The sequence below is a fragment of the Macrotis lagotis genome, chromosome 7, assembly GCF_037893015.1.
Source record: "Macrotis lagotis isolate mMagLag1 chromosome 7, bilby.v1.9.chrom.fasta, whole genome shotgun sequence".
NCBI classification, from domain to species: domain Eukaryota; kingdom Metazoa; phylum Chordata; class Mammalia; order Peramelemorphia; family Peramelidae; genus Macrotis; species Macrotis lagotis.
This window is the reverse complement of record NC_133664.1, coordinates 14,283,779-14,310,040: the sequence shown is the minus strand read 5'-3', so window position 1 is coordinate 14,310,040 and position 26,262 is coordinate 14,283,779. Positions and strand designations below refer to the sequence as shown.

Below are 26,262 nucleotides of genomic sequence, written 5' to 3'. Positions count from 1 at the left end.
CACCGGGCATAAAGTGGGGGAACAGAGGGGGACCTCTGCCAGAGCTAGCACGTGGAGCCCAGCCCTCGGGGCACACAGAGAGCAGCATGGTCTTTCCCCAGCCCAGATCCAGGAAACAGAAGCAGGCGGAGCCTGTAAGCAGGAGCCCCCAGGGCATGAGCCCATTGAGCTGAGGAAGGGGAGTGAAGAGAGACTGCAGAGCTCTGTCCTCTGCCCCTGAAACATGACTCTGGGGCTCTGACCACATTCAGATCCTGACCACAGTCTAGGCCCCGCCACAGAACAGCAGCCCCCCCACACACATCAGCCCCGTGGTAGAGGGGGGCGCTTATGGTCATTCACAGACCAGGAGGGAGGACAGAGCCGCACACACTGAGACCCTTGTGGGAGTGCCCCAAAAGCTCAAGAAACACCCCAAACCAGGCCCAGGCTGGGAAAATGAGCAAGCAGAGAAACAAAAAGAAGACTATTGAGAAATATTTTGCAAATGAGCCCAAGAAGGACCAAAATATTCAGTCTGAAGATGAGGAAGCACAAGCTCCTGCATCTAAAGACTCCAAGAAAAACAGAAATTGGGCTCAGGCTATGATAGAGCTCAAAAAAGACTTTGAAAATCAAATGAGGGAGTTGGAAGAAAAACTGGGAAAAGAAAGGAGAGAGATGCAGGAAAAACATGAAAATGAAGTCAGCAGCTTAGTCAAGGAAATCCAAAAAAATGCTGAAGAAAATAGCATGCTAAAAACCAGCTTAGGTCAAATGGATAGAACAGTTCAAAAAGTTATTGAGGAGAAGAATGCTTTAAAAAGCAAAACTGGCCAGATGGAAAAAGAGATAAGAAAACTCTCTGAAGAGAACAAATCCTTCAGACAAAGAATAGAATTCAGGGAGATCGATGAATTTACCAGAAATCAGGAATCAATACTTCAAAACCAAAAAAATGAAAAATTAGAAGAAAATGTGAAATATCTCATTGAAAAAACAACTGATATGGAAAACAGACTTAGGAAAGATAATTTGAAAATTATTGGAATGCCTGAAAGTCATGATCAGGAAAAGAGCCTTGACATCATTTTCAAAGAATTACTACAGGAAAACTGCCCTGATATTCTAGAAGCAGAGGGCAAAATAGAAATGGAGAGAATCCACTGATCCCCCAGAGAAAGAGATCCCAAAAAACCAACCCCTAGGAATATTATAGCCAAGTTCCAGAACTCCCAAGTCAAAGAGAAAATATTACAAGCAGCCAGAAGGACACAGTTCAAATACCGTGGAGCTGCAGTCAGGATCACACAGGACTTAGCAGCAGCTACATTGGAAGCTCGTAGGGCTTGGAATACAATATACTGGAAGGCAAGAGAGCTTAGAATACAGCCAAGAACGAACTACCCAGCAAGGCTGAATGTCCTCTCCCAGGGAAAAAGATGGACTTTCAATGAACCAGGGGAATTTCAAAGGTTCCTTTTGGAATGGCCAGAGCTGAACAGAAGGTTTGATCTTCAGATACAGGACTCAGGTGAAGCATGGAGAGTGGAGGAGAGGGGGGAAATATGAGGGACTTAATGAGGATGAACTGCATGTATTCCTGCATAGAAAAATGACACTGATAATACTCATGTGAACCTTCTCAGTGAATAGAGCAGTTAGAGAGAGCTTTTCTAGTTGAAGCACAGGAGAGAGCTGAATTTGAAGATAAAATATGGTGTAAAAATGGAGTCAATAGAAAAAAAGGGAAATGGAATGGGAGAAAGAAAAAGGAGAGGGTAAATAGTCCAAAATATTTCACATAAGTTTTTTTTATTACAATGAGCTATTGCAATGATATGGAAGGGGGGACAAGGGGGAATGAGGGAAACTTTGCTCTCATCAGAGATGGCTAGGAGAGGAAACAGCATATATACTCAATGGGGTATAGACATCTGGAGTAAGAAGGAGGGGGGAGCAGGGGGAGGGGGTGGGGATGTGAATAAAGGAGGAGAGGATGGACCATGGGGGGGAGAGTGGTCAGATATAATACATTTTCTTTCTTACTTCTTGCAAGGGGCTGGGATTGGAAGGCCTACTCAGGACCATGGGGCCAGGTGGATTCTGGGCCTAAGGGGTGGTAGGAGGGCTCAGGGCCTCTTGGCTCCAGGACCAGGGATCTGTCTGCTGCGCCACTCAGCAACCTTACAGCAGAGTCAGAGTGAAAGGAGAGAGAAAATAGAGTACATGGTAGTGGAGAAATAAGAAAGGAGGGAGTTGCGATCAGCAATGGCAAGGGTGGAAAAATATGGAAATAACTTTTGTGATGGACTTATCATAAAGAATGAGATCCACCCATGACAGAGTTGTTGGTGTTGGAACAAAGACTCAAGCACACTTTTTGTTATGATTATTTGGGGGAGGGTGCAGGGCAAGTAGGGCTGGGTGGCCTGCTTGGGGCCACATAGCGGGGTGATCTTTGGGTGTCTGGGGCCGGATTTGGACCCAGGTGCTCCTGGCTCAAGGGCCAATGCTCTGTCTGCCACTCAGCCACCCCTACTATTATTACTATTTTATTTTATTTTGGGTCTTTTTTTCTTTTTTCTTTTTTTTGGTTTTTGCAGGGCAGTGGGGATCAGGTGGCTTGCATGTCACACGGCTGGGTGATTGTTGGGTTTACGAGGCTGGATATGGGCTCAGGTGCTCATGGCTCCAGGGCTGTTGCTTCATCCATTGCGCCACCTGGCCATACCTACAATTATTACTATTATTATTTTTTATTTTAATTTTTTTCTCTCCCCTTTACTTTTTTTTCGCCCAAACAAGTCTATCTATATTCATGGGGGAGGAGGGGTATTTTGTTTACTTGTAAACAAGAATATTTTATTAATGTAAAAAAACATTTGTACAAAATGAGAATAAAAAAATAAATTTAAATTTAAAAAAATAAACTAAAAAATTTTGATTAAAAAAATTAAGCACTGCTTAAAAAATTATAGAATTACTGTCATAGTAAACAACAAACCAAGAATATACTTTATTTGGGGGGGGTTGCTTTTTTTTTTGTAAGGCAATGAGGTTAAGTAACTTGGCCAAGGTCAAATAGCTAGGCAATTATTAAGTGTGAGGCTGGCTTTGAACTCAGATCCTCCTGACTCCAAGGCTATATCCCCTCTATCTAGCTGCCCCAAAAATATACTTTATAGAACTAGATAAAATATTAACAAACTGTGTCAGAATAAAATCTAGAATCTTACTAGAAATAATTTTAAAAGCAGAAATAGGGAAGAGGAAGAGAAGCACTTCCAACTTCAAACAAACCATCAGAGCAACCCAAAATTGGTTAAAAAGTAGAAAAGTAGGGAAACAGAACAGACAAAGAATTAGAAGTAACTAAACCCAGCAACCTAGAGTGTGATAAACAACTCAAAATTCCCTAAGAAAAAAATTCATAATTGGCAGAATTTGGTGAAAAAATCTAGAAATCAGTTTGGCAGAAATCTGATTTAGACAAATATCTTACACAATAACACCACAATAAACAAGGATGTGACCTGGAACAAAAGAAATGCTCATAGACTGAGGATGGCTAAAGAAGCTTCAAACATGAATGTTATAGGATATTTTCATTGGTATTAGAGACAATGAACATGATGAACACAGAAAAGCATTGGAAAATTTTTTTTTTGAAGGATTAATATAAAGTAAAGTGAGTAGAAACGAGGAGAACACTTTACTGAACTAGAACAATATAAATGGAAGGAACAATAAAACCCTTAAAAATAAATGCTGAAAAATTAAACTGGACACAGATCAGAACAAAATTATTTTTCATTTTCTTTCTTTTTTTGGTTGCATTTTCTTCTACAAAATGACTAATATGGAAATATATTTTATGTGACTGCACATATATAACCAATATTAGATTGCTTACCATCTTAGGAAAGAAGAAAAAGAAGGAGAAAGTGAATTTAACATTCAAAATGTTTTAAATGCTTTTAGAATTTGTTTTATATATATTGGGAAAAATAAAATATTATTTTTTAAAATAAATTTTTAAAAGTAAATGACCAAGCTAGATCTCAAAGAAAATATATCAAAAGATATCTCTCCCTTCCCCTTTTTTTGCAGAGATGGGAGACCAGAGAGATAGAATCTTGCAAACTTCAGACTTCTTCCATAAGCTGGTTAGTTTTATCAAACACCTTTTCCCCCTTCTTTTTTTAATTCTTTGTTACAAGGGATAATTTTCTGGGAGAGGAAGGATGAAGGAAAACATTGTAACATGTAGGTGATGCAAAAAATAACACAAATTCATTATTAAAAAAATTCAGAATCAAGTATTAATGAATTTTTAACCTTCCAAATTTGAATTTTCCAAAAGATGTTAAGTGTGCATTGCCAGGATTCAGTCTTATCAAATTAGATCTATTTCAATCTCTCAACTTTAATCTTCCCTTGCTTCAAGTCAAATTAATTCCATTAGTCTTATGCCATCATCACATTAAGTAATGATTTTTCTACTCTCCAATAAAGAAAATGTTTCCATATTTCCATTCTATTATCTAATTTCAACTCACCTATACAAGCAGAGCTTACTGCTCCTGTTAACTGAACAAATTCAATTCAGTCAAGAATCAAAAACAAGAGATAACAGAGCTTACATGGATTTTTACAAATCTTACCAAGATTTTTGTCCCTGCTAAAAATTAGTTTAAAACTCCTACGAACTGTCTCTAATTCCTCCAAATCAATCTAAATCTAAAGACTGTCAAGAGTTTACTCAACATTCAGTATGAACTTATATAGCTTTCAAAGGGTAAATTACATCACCAAACTACTAGTATCACTGCTGCAATTTACTAGTTATTTTACTGCCAAACAAAGAGATTTTGATTAGTGATTTGAAATATTTTCCCACTCCCTGAATTCTTTTGAGAACTATTTTGTCCATAGCCTTTGATCATTTATTCACTGGGGAATGGTTTCTTTTCCTATATTAAGAAATATACCAAACAACCAACTCTTATCCCTGGATGTTTTTCCTTCGTCCTTGAAGAAGACCACAAACAGGGTGGTGATGCCATAAACAAGCATGTAAATTGGATTTGAATGGGGGGAAGAGCTGTGCTAAGTCCCCATCCTCACTTTCTCCTCCAGAGCCAACTGGATCCAGTAGTCAGATATGGATCAGGACAACTGGAGATGATTCTGGATGGGAGGCAACCAAGATGAAGTGACTTGTCACACAGTCAAGCATCTGAGGCTGGATTCAAACTCTGGTCCTCCTGACTACAAGGTCAGTGTTCTATCAACTGTCCCACCAGCTGCCCCATCATCTCATCTGAAATGGTGAGAAAATTCCCAACAATAATACAAAAGAAAATGAAAAGTTTACATTATCATATACGCAGCACTAAAAATCATTGCTTTGCAAGTATTCTCCGCAAAAATCTTTCAGAAGTTTGATTACCTATAAACTTATCAAATAATATTTGTTTACAGAACCAATATAGTGAAAATATAACTTCTACCTGTGAATGAAAAGTAAATTGAAAAACTGATACCTGATTTCAACTTACATACAAATTTAATAATGTCTGAACATATAATAGAGAATTTTCTTCAAGTATGCATAACCAATAGGAAGAACAAAATGCACAATGTTTCTTTTAAGAGTCGTAAAAGACTCAGACACTTAATAATGACCTAGCTGTGTGGCCTTGGGCAAGCCACTTAAACCCATTTGCCCTGCAAAAACCTAAAAAAAGAGTCTTAAAAGAGGAGCAGCTAGGTGACCCAATGGATAGAGCACCAGACCTGGAATCAAACACTTAATAATTACCTAGCTGTGTGACCTTGGGCAAAGTCACTTAACTCCACTACCTTGCCAAAAAAAAAAGTCGAAAAAAAAAAAAGATTACAAGATTATCTTCTACTTCTTTAAAGTCCTATTTACCACCTAAGATTTTTAGAAAACATTCCCCTTTGGGGATGACTAATTCAAAGCATAAGGAATTAAAAAGCAGCAAAGAGCCAAAATCAGTCTTACAACTAAAATAGTTATCTTCATTTCCAAATTTGGAGAAGCATTCAAAAGCTTAAAAATGATAGGTCTGGGGGTGGCTAGGTGGCGCAGTGGATAGAGCACTGGCCCTGGAGTCAGGAGTACCTGAGTTCAAATCCAGCCTCAGACACTTCATAATTGCCTAGCTGTGTGGCCTTGGGCAATCCACTTAACCCCACTGCCTTGCAAAAACTTAAAAAAAATAGTTTTTTTTGGACAGTTATTTACATATTTTTAAATATGAGCATTGGCATAAAATTAATCTACATTAGACAAATAAATTAGACAAAATAGACAAATAAAAGAAGTTTACATACCAGATGAAGTCCATCTATTTCTGGAATTCCATCCTCATTTATTTCAAATTCTTGATTCTGAACACAAAGCTGTAAAATTTTAAAGATTTTATTTGAGTTTTGAGTTTTACAATTTTTCTCCCAATCTTACTTCCCTCCCCGCCTCCCCCCCACGGAAAGCAATGTCAGTCTTAATTTTTGTTTCCATGTTGTACATTGATCCAAATTGAGTGTGATGAGAGAGAAATCGCATCCTTAAGGAAGAAACAAAAAGTGTAAGAGATAACAAGATCAGACTGTTTTTTTTCCCCTCAATTAAAGGGAATAGTCCTTGAACTTTGTTCAAACTCCACAGCTCTTTATCTGGATACAGATGGTATTCTCCATCGCAGACAGCCCCAAAATTGTCCCTGGTTGTTGCACTGATGGAACAAGCAAGTCCATCAAGGTTGATCATCACCCCCATGTTACTGTTAGGGTGTACAGTGTTTTTCTGCTCATCTCACTCAGCATCAGTTCATGCAAATCCCTCCAGGCTTCCCTGAATTCCCATTCCCTCCTGGTTTCTAATAGAACAATAGTGTTCCATGACATACATAGACCACAGTTTGCTAAGCCATTCCCCAATTGAAGGACATTTACTGGATTTCCAATTCTTTGCCACCACAAACAGGGCTGCTATGAATATTTTTGTACAAATGATGTTTTTACCCTTTTTCATCATCTCTTCACAGTATAGACCCAGTAATGGTATGCTGGATTAAAGGGTATGCTCGTTTTTGTTGCCCTTTGGACGTAGTTCCAAATTTCTCTCCAGAAAGGTTGGATGAGTTCACAGCTCCATCAACAGTGTAATAGTATCCCAGATTTCCCACATCCCTTCCAACAATGATCATTATCCTTTCTGGTCATATTGGCCAGTCTGAGAGGTGTTACCTCAGAGAAGCTTTAATTTGAATTTCTCTAACATTTAATGATTTAGGGAAATTTTTCATATGACTATGGATTGCTTTGATCTCCTCATCTGTAAACTGCCTTTGCATATCCTTTGACCATTTATCAATTGGGGAATGTTTTTTTTAAAAAAAAATAATATGATTCATTTCTCTGTATATTTTACAAATGAGTCCTTTGTCAGAATCATTAGTTGTAAAAATTGTTTCCCAATTTACTACATTTCTTTTGATCTTGGTTACAGTGGTTTTATCTGTGCAAAAGCTTTTTAATTTAATGTAATCAAAATCATCTAGTTTGTTTTTGGTGATGTTCTCCATCTCTTCCTTGCTCATAAACTGCTCCCCTTTCCATAGATCTGACAGGTAAATGACTCCTTGATCTTCTAATTACAAAGCTATAAAATAAATAAGAATTCATTATAATTTTGGAAGTAAAAAATGGTTATAAGCAGGAATAAGCTTTAATCATCTTCACTTCCAGATGTTAAGAAAACAAAGAGATCACTTAGGCTCTCTTTAGGATACATTTGCCACCAAGTACACAATAAGAAAGAAATATTTTTTAAAATGTTTTCCTTCCTCCCCAACCAGATTTGTGCTAAAAATGACTAGTTTTTTTGGTTTTTTTACCCATGGTTTCACCAATTGGCATTAACATTTCACCCTATTATTTCTATAAAACTATAAAGGACAACTCTGGATAATCCTCACTTAAATGACTCAGCATGACTAATTACCACTGTCTAACACACACCTTCATAGACTTTTAAATCCAATATATGTAAGGATTACAAACATTTTATTAATCCCACAAAAAACAGAGAAATATATTCTCTTCTCAAAAACTCACTCACTTTATTCTAAAGCAGCATAAAATAGACTTTAAAATCTTTTGGTCTTCTCCAAAAAAAAAAATCTTTGCAGCAGGTTTCTCTGATGAAAGTCTAATATCCAACTTATATAAAAAACTGATACAAATATTTATGAATAGGAACTCATTTCTCAAATAATAAATGGTCAAACGACATAATAGGAGATAATTCTTCAAGGAAAAAATTCATTTTGTTGACAATCCTAAATTAAAAGATGCTCTACAGAACCAGGAGAACACTGTACACGTTAACAGCAACATTAAATGATGGTTAACTACAAGAGACTTAGTTCTTCTCAACAGTTCAGTGATCAAAGACAATTCTAAGGGATTTGTAATGAAAAATACCAGCCCTACAGAGAGAAAGAACTGTGGAATCTGAATGCAGAACAAAGAATATTATTTTCTATTTTTAAGTTGTTTTATGCTTTTCCCTTTTGGTCTGATTCTTTTACAACATGAATAATATGGAAATATGTTTAATCTAGTTATACATGTATAAGCTTTATCATATTATTCACTATGGAGGGGGGAGGGAAGGGAAAGAAGGAGAAAATGTAGAACACAAACTTTTACTAAAAAAAAGAATGTTGAAAACTATCTTTGAATGTAGTTGGAAAAATAAATTACTTTATTTTTTAAAAAGGAGCTCCAAATCATTGATAATTCAAGAAAAACACATTTTTAAAAACTCTGAGAAGAAGCAGCTAGGTGATGCAGTGGGTAGAGCACCAGCCCTGGATCAGGGGACCTAGTTCAAATTCAACCTCAGACACTTAATTACTTGGGCAAGTCATTTAACCCCACTGCCTTGTTTTTAAAAAAACCCAAAAAAACCCTCTGAGGTTCCATCTTTTCTCCTTATCAAAGGAGACTGTCAAAGAAGACAATAAAGGAAGATGATGAACAATGGGGGAAGAGTGGTGAGATTGTGATGGCTAACAAAATGAATGTCTTTCAGAGTAAGTGATATTTTCTAATTTCTTCTTCTGGAAGTACCAATCCAATGAACTCTTCAAACATGGGGAATACCAATTAAGAATGGCCTCTCTGGAACATTCCTATTCCACTTTATCAAATCTCAGAAGCCAATTCCTCCTTTTGGGGAAAAGCAACAAATAATCCGAGAGGCAGAAGCCAAGAGACCTAAATTGATAAACAAGTCCTTCCATGTTTCAGACTCAGACACTGATTAGGACCTGGACCCAAGGGAAACATTAGAGATGGAAACATTCATCAGACAATGGGGGCTCACATAAGGATGCTGAATCAGCTCTCAGATGACTGACTCAATCAAGTACTTTTTTAAATGAATGGTTCACCCTCCCCAAAATCAGGGTGCTGAAGAATGCCCTCCCTTTGGGCTACAGATGAAGTGTCCACCTGAAGGGGCTGCAGTAAATAGCCACCACCCTCTCTCAAACCAAACTACTGGGATGGGACAAGTCTCTAGACTCCACAGACCAGGAATCAACACACATGACAGCAAAAGAAAATAGGAGAAGGCAAAAAGGAAGCACTAATTTCTCCAGTGAGCAGGTGCTGGCAATCATCTGGAAAATCTGTTCTGTGAACATCACTCCAGTCCTCTAGCAGACTCTCCATTTATAAACACACCATGGACTGGAAGCTAGGAAGTCCAGAAAATGTAGGGGGCAGTGACATGGTCAGAACTATACTCAGGGAAGATTACTTTGGCTGGCAAGTGGAGGATGGACTCTCAAGAGTCTGGAGAAACCTGAGGCTCTTGCAGGATTTCCAGGTAGTGCCACTGTCAGAGGAAAGAAGGGAGCTGGTAAAGAGAGGTAGCCAGGGAGCCTGGCAGAATGCAGGGTCTGAATTCAAGTCCAGCCTCAGAGACTTTATAAGCTGGGCAAGTCACTTCACCCATTTGCTGCAAATTCCTAATCTGTAAAATGGGAAATAATAATAGCACCAATAATAATAACAATAATAATAGCACTAATCTCAGGATTGCTGAGAAGATCAAATGAGGCAATAATTGTAAAGTGCTTAGCTCAGGACTAACCCAGTAAGTGCTGTCAATATGAGCTGCTATTATTAATTATTAAGTAGAAATGATAGGACTTACTAACAGATTGAGAACAAGGAGTCAAGATGACACCTCAGCTGAGAAGATGACAGACACTCAATAGCGATATGGAAGTTGGAAAGATGAAAGGGTTGGGGGGGCATTAATGAGTTAAGATTTGGACACACTCGGTTTAAGATGTCTACAAAAGGGAAAATACTGTATGATCTATTATGAAGACTTTATCCGATATCAGAGAACATTATATTAATATTTTTTAAATTCTTCCCACCTCAAACAAAGCACGTCACATCCTTTACCAAAGCAGACTACTACAACAAATACACATTTCTTTAGAATCAAATAACCTAATACTGAGTTGCTGAAATCTCAAAAGCTAAAATACAATCAACATTTAACAATAAGCTCAAATTCCATTCAAAGGAAAGCAAAAGATCAAAACAAAACAAATATACAGCAATACACTAATAATAATAATTCACATTTTAAATATGAAAATAAATTAACAATGCAATTTGTTTAAAACAAAGACAAACTAAATACATTGTAAAAGTCAAGTAAAACACAGGCACCTGAGCTGGCAGCTGACCAAAACTAATAGAAAGGACCAATCACTTCACACTTTCAAAATAAGTGATTTGGCATTTTAAGGACCAAACAAGTATCTGAATATGGGGTCCTTCTTCCCCAAAACAAAGCAGAGAATTTCCCCCTAGTAATTAACCTCCTTACAAACTGTGACTCCACTGTTCAAAACACAGTCCAGTCTTTCATGTTAAGATAGGCCACAGGTTAATGGCAGCTTTTCAGGGGGCTACTTGGGCTAATTTTCCATCAACTGAGAAAATGCTAGCTGAATTTACGGAACTTGTAAGGAAGTGGTACAAATAGCTAAGAAAGATTAGAATCAAAGTTCACTTCCAATTCTGTTTATATTCTCTCACACAGACAAAAGAAGCACACTTGTCTTCATATTGAATTACAAATAAAATTGAACACACTATTTTAAAAATAAATATATTGGTCTTTATTTTAAATTTTTCCAGCTCCTCACTCCAACATTTGATACTTTTCTTCAGGATTGCAATGCTACATAAAACAGCAAGAGTTTTCCAATGTATTAATCAGTTTTGTTGAATATTTTTTCTCTTTCTTTTAAAAATATTATTTGTCATAGGTGATAACTCTCTAGGAGGGGAGATGAAGAAAACAGAAGGAAATCTAAGCAAAAAGAGATCAATAAACGCTCTTTTTTAACAGCAATGCTGTAATGTGTACTGTGTGTCATTTCTGAGAATTCTACATTTAAATTCAGAATTTCAATATTAATCTTAAAAAAGATCACTAGAATGAAATTCTTCTTATTGACAAAAAAGGTTTCACATACAACATCAGAAGGAGAAAATGTGAGAAATATCTTAATGACCAACTTTTCTAAATAAAAAATAACTGCAAAAACCAACAACTGAAAGTCTTTAGCCCTGTTGCTGAGGGAAGATGCCATAGTCTTCCTTGGTCTGCTATACAAAGTTGAGGCCATCTCACTAGAGCAGCTAGAAGGAGATCTCTGTGACTACCCTCTCAAAGGAAAGGTAACTGATCCCTCGGAACCAAAGGAGACAACAGGAAGAGAGGAAGGATGGAGTAGGGTACAAAGACATAGAACACAACAGTCCCTTAGAGGAGACTCATTTTTCAACAGAAACACCAGGTTTTCGACCTAGAGAAGAAAAGAGTTTACAGCAGACCAAGTTTCGAGTAAAGTCAACTTAAAGCACCTTCTCCATCCCTGGCATCAGTCAAGATTTCAGTAAGAAACAACGTACCCACAACAAAAGACAGCCATAAGCATAGAGATCTGAAGCTGGTGAAGCCGGCTGTCCCACTTTCAATTCCGGCGACATCAGGTTCAAGCCACCAATGACCATGGAATTCATAGCAGTTCGCTGGCTCTGCACAGAAGACAAAACATTTTTAAAGCTTCTGATTCAACACTTCCCACACATCTACTGTGTGTTTTACAAGTTCTTTCAAGACTTTTTTTTTACATTCCTTCTATAAACCTTTAAGAATTTTGATTACTTGATCATTAAATCATTTCCGTAAAATTAAGAATTCACCAATGACTATTCTACATTTCAACAAACTAGTTTCAGATCTATATTCTCTATTAACATTACTTGCTGCCTTAAACATTTAGGTTGAACTTTTGAGGGGCACTGTTATTAAGGGGTTCACTTGCTGGCTGTGACAACCCACACCAGGTGACTCCACATCTCAGGCCCCAGGAAAGAGCCCAGAGTCCAGATGCTGATGAGCATCTTTGGAGGGAAGGAGGGGCAGAGGGTGCTCCCATCCCTGAATTTGATTCTAAAGATGAAATCACAAGTACAAACTTAAAACATGCAAAGTCAAGGAGGGTGTCTATACTCTAGAGAAAGTCATTCTCATATTTATCTCTAAAAACTGAAATAAATGGAAGTTGTATATGTGAGTTGTTCTGCTGGAGTTAACAATGAACTTATCATTTTGAAAAATAATGTGACTCCTGTCAGGGCCAAGTTAACCTCTCCCCAGGTCACCCTCCCAGCTCCTGGTGCCCAGCACTTCTTTAAATACTAATACCACCCAAGTTCTATCAACAATATATATTATTTTTAATTCAAATCTTTAAATTAATTTTGAATTTTTGATCATATAAATACAAAGTAGATTGAAGGTTTTTGAGCTGTGATCAAAGAAGCTGGTAAAGAAATCCAAAGAGAAATAGTATTAAGAAAGGAATATTGGACACGATCTGGAGAAACTATTTTTAATATATTAAGAAGCAACCAAATTTCAGAGACTGCTATGACTACAAGTCTTCATTTATGCAGGTGCTGAAAGGTTTCATGTGCTATATTATCTCACTTAATGAATTAAGTAAAAACTCTATCAGTTTGTCCTCATGTTTACTTGGGAAATGAAATATCATCTTGGTAATATAACTCAGACTGGCCTGCCTCTATCGAATTATTCAGTCATTATTTCACATGTCCTTTTTGTTAGACCCAAGTTAGGGGTTCTTCTTTCTACTTTCCATGAACCACATTCTACTGACAACTGTTACAAATTCCTTCCAGACTCTGGAGATAAAAGACTCCTTATCTTCAGTGTGAGTTTAGAGCAAAGAAAGCAATTTTTCTTTCAAAAATCTGTGGTTTTCAATGAGAACCAACATGAAAGTAGAACATCCCCTCTACTCTGTCAAATTAACTTCTATTAAACTAAAAAAAGTCAATCATTTAAAGAAGTTATTTCCTGAGTACTTACTATACATAATACTGAAAATTGAAGCACAAATTACTCCATTGGCAAGGCAGTTAATAAAATGAAAAGATTAAGATTTGGAGTCAGGAGACAAAACTTAAGAAAGGTCTGGCTTCGCTGTGTTTGGCCCTCCTCAGGACTCATTTCAAGGACTGTATTAAGTCTAGGAAGCACAACTTTGTGAGATACTGACCAGCTGGAGAGTGTCCAAAGGAGGCAATGGATCTGGTGAAGAACTGGGAGGTTGTGACATATTAGAATCAGTTTAAGAAAATGGGCGTGTTTATTTAGCCTGAAGAAAAAAGACCCCAGGGGAATGTTCAAGTATAAAAGGGATGTAGCCATGCTGAAGAGGCATTAGACTTATTCCATTTGGTCCTACAGAGCAAAACTAGAAGGGAAAGAAGTCCCAAAGAGGACAACTGAGGCTAGATGCGGGGAGGATCTTGCTAAAAGGCACAGCTGCTCCACAGGAATCCACCTGTCCAGAGGAGAGGTGAACTGTGCCTCCTCCTTGGGGAGGAATAACTGGGGTTTAAGCTCCTTTCCAAGTCTACAGTTTTGTGGTTCTGGGCAATGCTGGCTCAGAGTGCTGAGCTGAATGGTTCCTCTGATTTCCTCAAGTAAGGTGCACCCCACTGTACCTGTGCTGTTGACCTCAAGGGACTGCAAACCCTAACACTCTAGAAGTGAGCTATCGCAAAGACCATTCAATGACCGGAAAACATGAGCACCTGCTGCTAACAGATAAACACAAAGACACACAGATAACCCCGACCCTCTCCTTCCCCAAGTCACTCATTGACCATATCCTTTAACTTTTAACCTTTTCCTGTATAGCAATATGGCCAAACTGATTTTCACTCCCTGCCCATCTGCCCCTGTGGAGACGTACTAAAATATCAATGAAATGTTTCTAACAGATCATGGAGAAGTGCTCAACATCATTTTTTTCTTGAATTATTTCAGCATCCCTCGGCAAGGATCCATAAGGAAGTTTTTGTGTGTATGTTTGTTTTAATGGTGGGTCTGTCATTAGAGTATGCTTTAAAAAAATAGCATTTACTGACAGTAGCCAGGACCCACAAATTTTCATTTAAAATTCATATCTCAATTTTATGCAATATTAGCTGCTAAATTGAATATCTGAACAAATCTGTTTTATTTCACTTTTTTGTATAATCTGGCATTTGATCAGAAAACCAGATACAGATTTTAATTTATCTGTTCATTTTGTAGGATAAGTATTTTTCCTTCTGCTTTTTGCAAATGAATACTTCGACCAAACATTGCTGTGTTCAAACCAGGGCTGTCCCTTGCAGGAGGTTCACCCTCTCAGCTGGTTTCTACAGATGGCTTGCTCTGCTAAGCAGATGGGTAAATTCAGATCAACCATCAAGGGCTGTAAAGGCAGCTATCTATCACCAGTCAATCCATGTCACTTTTCTACTTGGATGCATTCTCACAGCTGTGCCCCAGGTCTAGAAAGGATACTACCTGGGAGCCTTCCTGAAGACAAACCAAGCAGGTTTCCTAAAATTCAGAGGGCCCCAGACTCCAGCTTGCCTTTGCCCTCTTCACTCCCTCCAAAGTGTCCCACTATATCTATGTTACCGCACCCCTGTAGGAGGCAGGGAAGGTCCAATCTCTCACCTGACCCTCTGAACATCCAGCAGAGTACTTTCCACACTATTATTGCCTGAAAAACTGACTTTGTTGATCATATCCTCAGCTTCCACAGTGCTAGGGAATCTTGTAAAATCTAGCACAGTGCTACACATGACAGAGCTTACAATAAATAATTCTTAATTACAGTGAGACTTGGCTAACCCAATCAACTGTAAGGTGGTCTTCTCTATATCAGGACCCCTGGACAGGAGCCTAGTCCATGTCCAACAGGCAGTAGGCCTCAACAAATGCTTGATGACCAGTGTCCTCAGACTGATGAAGCGCAGTGACCGGTTATATAGCAGGGGTGATTGAGGGCTCATCTCCAAACTCTATTTACCCCTCCATTCTACCACTACTAATTCAAAAGCAGATAACTCATAACAAGGAATCATCAAAGTGAACAAAGTTTGACACATACCTTAAGGCCCAAGGTACATGAGCCTGTGTTTTAAAGGCACATCTAAGTTGAGGATTGCCTCCTGATAACAGAGGACTCCCATTTAAAATAATTCAATGAACCAATCCCCAACACTAGACTTTTTACCAAGGATTTGGTGAAGTCAAAATCTCCCACAATTCCTCGTTCTCGATTCAAGACAAATATGTTGTTGTGATGCAGTGATCCATGGATGATATCAGCTTTATGCAAAGTGTGAAGGCCATGAGCAACACCTTTCATGACCTTTAAAGCTTCCTAAAGTTTAACAACACACAAAGAAAAATCAGAAAGTGGTCAACTCATTCTGCTCCTGGACCTTCTCTAATCATATCAAGGGCTCAATTTCCCATAAAGAAACCCCCCTCAAAAATATCATGATGATTTTTCAAATAGCAACTAGTCAGAGGAAAGAAAAAGAACTAAATTAAGGCTAGATGAACTTCTAGGTTTAAAATTAAAGAGAGTTTAACAATTTCCTATTTTTCCAAGTCAACAAACCACTCAAAGTTCCTTTAGAGAAACTCCATCTTATTATTTTAATGATAATTACTTAAGAAAAAAGATCAAACAAATTAATGTTGGGGGGAAAAGAGGAATGAAAAATACTAAATAACAGAAAGACTGAAGTCCTACTTCATACTTTATACTAAAACCTAATTTGTTCCATTAATTCAAAAGTTTTAAAACCAGAAAAAATGGGAAGAAAGATTTGCTCTCTATCATAGAGGGGAGAATAATTATAAAATGGAAGAAATTGTAGGAGAAAAAAGGATTGTTTATGATTATGAAAAAAAGATTTTCTAATATAAAAGGTAATGTTTATAGAAAAAAGAACAGGTTAGAGAAAAGTCTGGAATAAATACCTGTGATAAATATCTGACATCCAGAATCAAAAGAATAATAACCATTCCCCAATGAAAATAGGCAAAGTAGGTAATTTGCAAAGAAAAATACACAAATTGTTACAAACTAATTGAAATGTTATTCAAATTCTAACACACAGAAAGATGCAAATTAAAAATTTTAAGGCACCTCCAAACATGCAGCAAATTGGCCCCCAAGCCCTAAAAGCAATTATATTAAACATGTACAGGAGAGGAGTTAGGAAGAAAAGGGCACTCTGTTACATTATTGGGGTGAGATCTGGAGGGGAGGAAGATGGCAATACAGTTAGTTATAAAAACCAATAATATCTTTAGACTTGTGTTTGATTATTAGGACTACAACTCAAGGATCTTATAAAAATGAATATGTATGCTTATGTAAAAGAGGGCAGCTAGCTGGTATATTGAATAGAATGCCAGACCTGGAATCAGGAAAACCTGAGTCCAAATCTGACCTCAGATACTTCCTAGTTGTGTATTCTGGGCAAGCCTCTTCACCCTGTTTGCCTTCATTTCCCCATCCATAAAATGAGCTGAAGAAGGAGATGGCAAATCATTCCAGCATCTTTGTGAAGAAAACCCCAAATGGTATCAAGACATAACTGAAAATAACTAAGTAACAATAAATATATGAAAGATTTCTCTTCAAAAATATTTATAATTGTTTTATTTTAGAGTAATGGAAACCACTTATGTGCTGAACATTGGATCCAGCTGAATAAATGGTGGCCTACCAATGTAATTAAATACTATTGCACCACCAAAGAATAGGAAATTGAAAAGTAATACAAAATGATGAATCAAAATATATAAACTGTCTGCAATATATAAACTGTCTATAGAAAAATAACCACAACATTTCTAAGTAAATGAATAAAAAAAGGCCACAAAAGGATTCAATACACATAAATCATGTTCCACTACCTGGCATTATTTTATCATATTTTCAAGAAAGATGGGTAGAGAGAAAGAGAAAGGTTCCTAACCTAACTTCCAGGTTAAGATGCCTGCACCCCACTGTTGCACTACTTACTTCTGCCGACAGAGGTGTGCTGGTCTGGATGGCGCTCAGACTTGCCCTAGGATAATAGGGGACCATCAGATAAGCCAAAGGGTCAGACTGAGAGCAAAAAGAAGGAAAAATAAGGTACCAAGGATGACAATGAGGCCAACACAATTTTTATACTAAATAATTGACTTTCTAGCATGTTAAAAGGAATAATTTTCCAATGAAATCTGAAAATAGTTTATATGAAAATCTTTCCTAGGTTTCAAATTAAACTTGAAAAAAAAATCTGTATTTTTACCTTACACAGAAAGAGGAACATCAAGGGCAACAATCCTGACTCTTCCTTAGATTCTCTCCAAGCCTTGTGGTAGCGGGCAGCTCTCTGGATCACGGTGGCCTCCGTGTCCGTATCAACAGAATAGCCCTAAAGCCAAGAGGCACAGCAGGGAGGACGGTTGGCCAGGGTACCACAAGACTACCATCCACAGTGCTCTGCTATTTACTACCAAGAAGAGCATTAATGGTGCGAAGGAAGGGGAAGGAAAATCTGAGCCAAGTCATTTCACTACCCCAGACTTCAGTTTCCTAGGCTATAAAATTTGGATAATATTGTTAGTATCACAGTTTTTTTAAGCAACTTGTATCAAGGTGTTCTGATACAAGTTTGATATCCAAGATATATGAATAATTAACAAAAATATCTAAGATCAGAAATCATTCTTTCCCCAAAGAATATGAACAGTTTTCAAAAGAATTTTAAACAATTAACAGGTGAAAGAATGCTCCAAATCACTAATAAGAGAAATACAAATCAAAATGACTCTGAGGTTTCCCCTTCACACCCTAAAAGCTAATCAAGATATCAAAAGGTGGGAACAGTTAAAATTGGAGGGGATATGGAAAGATAAGTATGGTAAGGCACATGGCAGAGCTATGAGATGGTAGAACCATTCTAGAAAACAATCTGGGATTATGCAAATAAAATAATGGGGCAGCTAGGTGGTGCAGTGGATAAAGCACAGGCTCTGGAGTCAGGAGTACCTGAGTTCAAATCCAGCCTCAGAAACTTAAATAATTACCTAGTTGTGTGGCCTTGGGCAACTCAATCCCACTGCCTTTCAAAAACAAAGTAATCAAAATGTTCATACTCTATGACCCAAATATTCCAATACTAGGCTTATTCCTCAAGGAAGCCAATGATAAAAATAAAGTCCACACAAGAAAATATTTATAACAGCATTTTTAGGAGAACAAAAAAGAATTAAAAGCCAAGCAGATGCCCATCGATTGGAGATTGGTTAATCACACTGTGGTCCATGAGTATCATGGAAGGTGATTGGACTGGTATTTAGTGACGACATAGAAATGTGGAAAGATCCACAAAAGATGCAAAGTCAATTCAGCAGAACCAAGAAAACCACAGACACAAATAACTACAACAATGCAAATGAACAACAAAAAATTCAAAAGTGAATGTTGGCAAACTTATATAGAAATAACACAGTTCAAAAGAAGAGACAGACGACAATACACCTAGCTTGCCCTCTGAAGAGGTGGGAGATCTTTATTGCATATATTTTCAGATTTGCTTTCTTTTTTTGTCTTTAAAAAAATACTATTTGTTGGTCAAAGGATATGAAAAGGCAATTTTCAGATGAAAAAATTAAAACTATAGTCATGAAAAAATGCTCTAAATCAGTACTGATTAGAGAAATGCAACTCTGAGGTACCACTTCACACCTATCAGACTGGCTAAGATGACAAAAATGGAAAATGATCAATGTTGCAGGGGATGTAGGAAAACTGAGACACTAATGCATTGCTGGTGGAGTTATGAACTGATCCAACCTTTCTGGAGAGCATTTTGGAATGCAGTAAAATTGTGCCTAAATTTTGATCCAATAATACCACTACTGGTCTGTATCCCAAAGAGATCATGAAAAAGGGCAAAAAATGCACATGTCCAAAAATATTTATAGCAGCTCGTTTCCTAATAGCAAAGAATTAGAAATTTCCCATCAATTGTGGCATATGAATGTGATGGACACTATTGTTCTTAAAAGAAATCATGAGGGACAGAACTTCAGATTAGCCTGGAAAGACAGACATGAACTGATGCTGAGTGAAGTGAGCAGAATCAGAACCTTGAGTAAAGGAAGGGACAGTGCAAAAACACCTTACCTTCCAATGTACCACTGGATTATAATTTCTTTAAAATGTTTAGTTTTCTGATTATCAGGTTACCATCTTCTTGTACAATGTACTTCAGGAACAGAAAGCAAAGTCCAACGATAAAATATTTTAACTAATAATCTTAGTTAAGTCTAACAGTAAGAAAAGCAGGAAGTTGGGAGTCCCAAGAGTCACCAGGAATATAAGATACAAAAAAAGAATGGCTGGGGGCAGCTAGGTGACGTAGTAGATAAAGCACCGGCCTTGGAGTCAGGAGTACCTGGGTTCAAATCCAGTCTCAGACACTTTACCTAGCTGTGTGGCCTTGGGCAAGCCACTTAACCCCATTTGCCTTGCCAAAAACCTAAAAAAAAAAAAAAAAATGGCTGGCTAAAGGTGGTCCCTTTAGAGACCTGAGGAGAAAGGCAGAGCCTTTCACTATCACTCTATTCTTCCAAGGAGAGGCTCCATGATTTTTAGGTTGCTTATAAACAAGTCCCACCCTGCCTTCATCCTGTAGGCCTCACGAGCCACAAGAGCCAAGACTGACCTTCAGAAGAACCTTCTGCCCATCCACTTCAGAGCACACCAGAGGACGCTTGCTGCTCAGCTCTTTCAGAGGTTCAGCATCCAGCAGGTCCCTTTCCAGACTCACAGTCAAAATTCCTCCAGAGTTCTGAGGAGCACAGGTGTTCTGTGATCACTACCCAAAGATCCACATGGCGGCAGGACACAAAACAAAACTAAAGGGCATTGTCATCCGCAGGTGGAGAGCTGGTGAGACCCTGCAGGGCTCGTGCCCAGGTCTGGCTCAGTTCTCAAGCTGGTCCTCCCCAGTGCTGCCAAAGAACCTTTCCTAAAGCTGGGAAGAACTGGCCAGGCTCCTCCTTGCCTACAGACATTTCCAAGACAGCCCAGTGTTTCTAGGAATTTAATTCCTTTACAACTCACTCCCAGTGACCTTTCCAGGCTTAGTGTGGCTCCTGCCCTTCCAGCATGCCACACTAACTGGTCTGGGTCTGGAATGTTCTTGTTTGGCATTTCCATCATGAAGAATCCTAACCTTCTTCCAAATTTCAGGAGGCCCATCTTAGACTAACAGGTTACTCCATGACTTCCTCCCCAATAAGGATGGTCTTCTCTCTCCACCCTCTTTCTGGCAGAGCCAGAAACAGGCAATAGGTGCCTGTTTAGCACTGGCTGAATGAACACCTACAATTAAACGTCTCTCATGGCCAGACTTTTTCAAAAGCCAGCTTTTCCAAGTGGATGAGGGAGGACAAGGTGTGCTCTGACCACCATATAGTGGTCCTGGGACTATCACTCCCTAGTCCAGGACACTATTTACTTGCCAACCTTGAACTCTCTCAGAGACAAATGCTACCTCCCTGGCAGGATACATCAAAAAAGGGCAAGAACAAACTGCCTTGGCAGAGAAGCTCTTCACATTCCCCTCAACTGAGGCCGGGGCTGCTTCCCTGCTCCTCCCCTAGGCTGGTCTCTTCTGAGGAGCCCAGAGGTAGAGCCATCCACAGAGCCCAACCCTAACAAGGTCTCAATCCCTGTGAGTCAGTCAGGGAATAAGGGCAGGGGAACAACCATCACACTGCTACTTTATTTAAGAAGCTTGAATACATGAAACTCCACAACTGTTGAGTGAAATTTTTCTTCTTTGCATGAAAATTTAAGATACCAAGAACCTTCATTTTTCTGGAAATTTTCCTCAGATTTCACAAACACCAAAACTTACCATGTATTTAAGTATTCCTGCTTCTGGGTGGAGAAGAGGTAGCTCAGGGAACCACTTCTGCACCAAACTAGTTAATTTCTCCTGAAATTAAAACAACTAGTCATTTTTTTTTAGAAAATACATACTTAATTTATTCAGTATTTCTCTTCATACACATATACTTCACTGTCTTTTCAAAAGTTTGAAAGTTTTATTTTAATCATATGCATATATATAATCCATTAAAGTTTTCAATAAATCATTTCAGCCTTTTATTTTTTTAAATATTACAATAGAAACTAAAAATGAATATTCCTTCCCCATCTAGACTCAAATTTTACAACTGGAAAAATCCTCCTTTACTTTTTTACTTATTACATGCCCCAATCTACAACTCAAAATAGAAATAAAAACTTTGATAATTATATTTTATCGATCCAGGTTTTAAAATTGGTTATTGGCACAATTTGTACCAGATGACAAAAACATTACAATCTATGTGCAAACTATGAGAAAGGTACTGAAGCCCATGTATAAATTGAAGGAATTCTGCCCAAATAATTACTCTCAGAGACAAATTTTTGAATCCTTGTCTGGTGTCTGGTTGTTTTCTGGAAGGAGGGCCCACATTGTTAAGTGAGTTAAAAACATATTTCCAAGTGATACAATCCTCTATTAACAACTATAGATGATGTGAGGCTACATGCTGCTTTTCCTTTGATCTCCTTATGTCTTCCCAGCATCCCAGAGATGCAAGAAAGTTTGACCACTCCCGTTTTGGATAGAAGACATTCCGAGTAACAGGTGATAGGCCTAACCCAAAACTTACAAATTCCTCCTGCTCATGGTAAATTTTCTCAAAGACACGATGACGCAACTGAGTGATTTCTTCTTTTACTTTTTTGATTTCAGATTCATCACAGTCATCAGCCTGAAATCAGAAGAAAAAGCAAAACTATTCTCCATGTTTCTTAGGGAAAACTGAGACCATTTTCTAGGCTAATATCATTCAGTTCACATTAATACAATTTCCCAAAAAAACTTTCTCCAAGAAAGGGATAGTTTTAAACTTTTAAAACTAAAAGCTTGAAATGAATTATTAAAAATCTTTAATGGTTACATATAAATATGTATATATGCATATATATGATTAAAATCAAACTTTCAAAGAAAGAGTAAGTTAATTTCATTAAGATTTTTCTTCTTAGAGATTAAAATTTACTACAGAAATCAAAAGTGAATGACAACTAGGATCTAAAAATGATTCACTTTCTAGTTGTGTTCTTAAGTTTGACTAGATTCAAAAAACAGTCAAAAGAATAGGTACTCAGCACTGGGGCAATATAAAAGAATATCTACTCTTTCATCATGTTTCCTCAATGATTCCTTCTTGTCTTCCCCAGTAATCCCTTGAGAAGCATACATTTATCCTTTTCACATCATTATTTTCTCCACCGAGATTTTGAGATATCTCAATTTGGCATAAGAAATTTTTAAAGGGGAATTTGTTGGGGGGGAGTTTTGTGGAAGCCACAGTTAACAGACAAAGGTCAGTAGACAACTCAGAAAAAATTTAGAAACTCACAAATATATAAAGTATGTATATGGTATCATACAACATCAACATATTTTATCTTGTAATATCAAAAATGTACAAAAATTTTTTCCTCTGGTACAAAGGGATGACCAAAAAAATTAATGCCGATTTTCCAGAATGCAAGAGCACCAATCTCCTAACCCCTGAGATATAGAAAGGACAACTATTATATATTATTATATAATGGCTAAAGAAAGAGACTCAAAGTCAACCTAGGTTTTAATTTCACATCAGACAGAGATGAGGCAAGACCCTGGGCAACTCAGTGAACTGAACTAGACTATATCTTCCTGATCTGTCAAAGCCAGAGGTTGAGCAGGATGACCAATAAGTCACAGTCCCTTCTAGCTCTAAACTGATCATCATAGCACCTCTCCTTTCCACTCCAAAATAAATCCCTCTCTTCTGACCTGGATAAACTCATTAACTTCTTAACTGGTCTGTAAAACTCCTTATCCTCTTGCCTAATTCTCCCTCATTTCCATTTCTTTCCTACAGTGGATCTATCTTTAATCCTCACCACCATGCTAATATTCCTAAACAACTACTTCTAAAGGTTTAACTGCCCTGCTTCCAAATCATGAAGGAATTTTCTCACCTTGGCATTCAAGGCCCTCCACAATCTATTTCAATCTTACCTTCCATTGTTCCCCGTTTAAGATGATCCCATCTCCTCCATATCCTACCACTGACCCTTCTTCTGCATTGACCCTCCTATATGACTGTCCAAATCCCACCCAACTTCTCATGCCAATCTCAAGTTCCAGGTATTCTGGAAAACAGCTTTACTGTCCAAGTCAATCCCTGGGACTTAGGCTTCCTTCTTTTGTTAGTGAGGGTTCCGTAAGTAGAAGTCTGATTTCCCCAACTAGGTGGTAAATTGCAGGAAGATTGAGATGTCACACACAGATTGCTCTGCTAAATAGCTGTTGAAGAACAGCCCCATCCCAATCCAAGGAGGGAAACATAATGAACAAACAGGAAACAAACAACAAGGGTTCAACTCTCTAGTTACTGACTGAATACAACAGGAATTCAGAAAATAGAAAAGTTAAGATAGGAAGAAAGAGTGTAGGACAACTTGGTGGTCAGAGTGCCCAGACTCCTAATATTGAGTTCAAATCCAGTCTCAGACACTTCCCAGCTGTGGGACTCTGGGCCTTAATTTTCTCATCTGTGAAATGAGCTGGAGAAGGAAATGGCAAACCCCTCCAGTATCTCTGCCAAGGAAACCCTGAATGGGATCACCAAGAGTCAAGCAAGACTGAATGAGCAGTAGCAGCAGCAGCAGCTAAAGAAGCCCTTAGGGCTCTAGGAAGATAAGAAGACTTCTGAAAAGCTCTAAAGGAGAAGGATACTTGGAGAATCTACTGTTTAAACAATATTTTGCTTATCAGTAAGGTTCTTCCTTCTTTACAAAGACAATTCTTTTCAAAAGGTAAAACACTTTCCACTGCTATAGTAATCCAGTCTCTATGCATAAATACAGCAGATTGTGATAAGTGTTGAAGATTTCTTCTCCCAAGTTCAAATCCAGCCTCAGACTCTTCCTAGCTGTGGAACTCTGAACCACATTTTCCTCATCTGTGAAATGAGCTGGAGAAGGAAATGGGAAACCACTCCAGTATCTCTGCCAAGAAAATCCCAAATGGGGTTATATGACTAAACAACTGAACAACAATTTAAAAAAAAAGAATCACTAACTATAAGAAAAAAGCTCAAAATGATATGTCCATATATTTTCCTTTTTAAAAACTATAAAGATAAAATAATTTGCCCTAAAAGTATTAAAAAGTCTATGGTCAATGGCCAAAATTAATAGATAATTTATTGATCACCTATCTCATATACTTTATTATATATAGATAATACTACCAAAAATCTTGCCCCACAGCCAAGCTAAATTATCTTCTACGGTAAGAACAAAGGATTATTAGTACTCTTCAAAGGACCTTGAAATTCAGCTTTACCCTAGCAACTCATTGTTTTGCATACTACTATTAACTAATAAGAAGACCCAAATTATTTTCCCTGAAGGTGATACAACCTCCAGGCACATATTACCCCTAAATTTGTGTAAGAAACTTTTCAACAAGAGATTTTTGAAATCATATAATTTATAACCAAGTCTCTAAAAGAATACTTTCATAGGTATGTATCCTTAAATTAACATGGAATTATTAATAACTTAGTTTTCAAAGTAACACTATAACGCTACACATTGCTTTTCTCTCTGAGTTGCACATGCATTTAAATCTATTACAAACTCACAAAGCCATGGTATCTCTCCTAGTATTCAAATAAAACCTTTCCTTCTAAGCAGTCTCAGTCTAAGGAAGAACCAGAGAGCCCAAATGAATATAAAATAACTCAGCTCTTGAATCTTCTCCAAGACTCTGAGTGCTCAGAAAAGACAAAGTTCAAGGTGGCCTCCACCCCACTGCATCTTCCACCTCCCCCAAGTAGCTCTTAAAACTTTCAGGGGGACAGATGGACAGAGGCAGAGAAACCTCCAACTTAAAAGGGGAGGTCTATACCATGGGTATTAATCAGGTTGCCTTGAGCAAAAATTATTTCAGAAATAAGAATGCCCCCCCCAGCATAAAAGGATAGAAATAAAGATTCCATGCTTAAAGCAGAGAGGTGAAGCCAGAGCACATGAAACCAGGAAGTTTCAAGTTCCAACTCAGTCTTAGACATTTGGTCGGTGACCTCCTTATCCTCTGCCTCTACCTCAGTTGCTTCAACTGAGGGAAACTGAGATCATGTTTATGAAGTGCTCAGGACAGAAGAGGCACTGAAGAAAGTCTTCTTCCCACCCCTGACCCTCTCCGGGGGTCTCCTATTCTAGTAGTCCTATATGGTTCATCTCTGGCAATACCAATTACAACAAGAAAAAATAAAGTTCTGGTTTAGGTATCTCAGTTTTCACAAACAAGGTAAACTAATCCAAGGGTAACATACAAAGGAAGTGGAAGATGAGGAACCTGTAGAACCAAGACTTGAAAAATGAGCATCAAATTAATGAGCAAAGTTTCAAGTAAGAACTTTTCAACATTAGGAGATGAACTAATAGAAAAATTACCTTTTTTTCCTTTAGACTTTGATTTTTCAATATTAAATAGCCTTTGGGAAATATGCTATTTTAGTAATCAAATATCAAGCACAAGTCAAAATTATGAAAACTTTTTCCAAATTTTAAAACATAAAGACATTCTGGAAAAAAAGATGTTGAGAACATGAAAATC

General features: G+C 37.7%; 1 protein-coding gene across 8 annotated transcripts in view; it reads right to left on the bottom strand.

Annotated features, from left to right (window-relative positions):
* STK31 (serine/threonine kinase 31) overlaps positions 1 to 26,262 on the bottom strand; it is a 78,417-nt gene that overhangs the window by 5,480 nt on the left and 46,675 nt on the right. For 6 of the 8 annotated variants that reach the window (XM_074195481.1, XM_074195480.1, XM_074195476.1 and 3 more), the window contains 8 exons: positions 22,247 to 22,348; positions 21,439 to 21,519; positions 20,239 to 20,364; positions 17,815 to 17,940; positions 17,541 to 17,627; positions 15,729 to 15,878; positions 12,031 to 12,156; positions 6,346 to 6,414 (listed from right to left, as the gene is read on the bottom strand). In XM_074195481.1, coding sequence (XP_074051582.1) covers positions 6,346 to 6,414; positions 12,031 to 12,156; positions 15,729 to 15,878; positions 17,541 to 17,627; positions 17,815 to 17,940; positions 20,239 to 20,364; positions 21,439 to 21,519; positions 22,247 to 22,348 — 867 coding nt within the window. The remainder of the gene's footprint in view (positions 1 to 6,345; positions 6,415 to 12,030; positions 12,157 to 15,728; positions 15,879 to 17,540; positions 17,628 to 17,814; positions 17,941 to 20,238; positions 20,365 to 21,438; positions 21,520 to 22,246; positions 22,349 to 26,262) is intronic. The other 2 variants (XM_074195479.1, XM_074195482.1) reach the window with 2 other exon arrangements.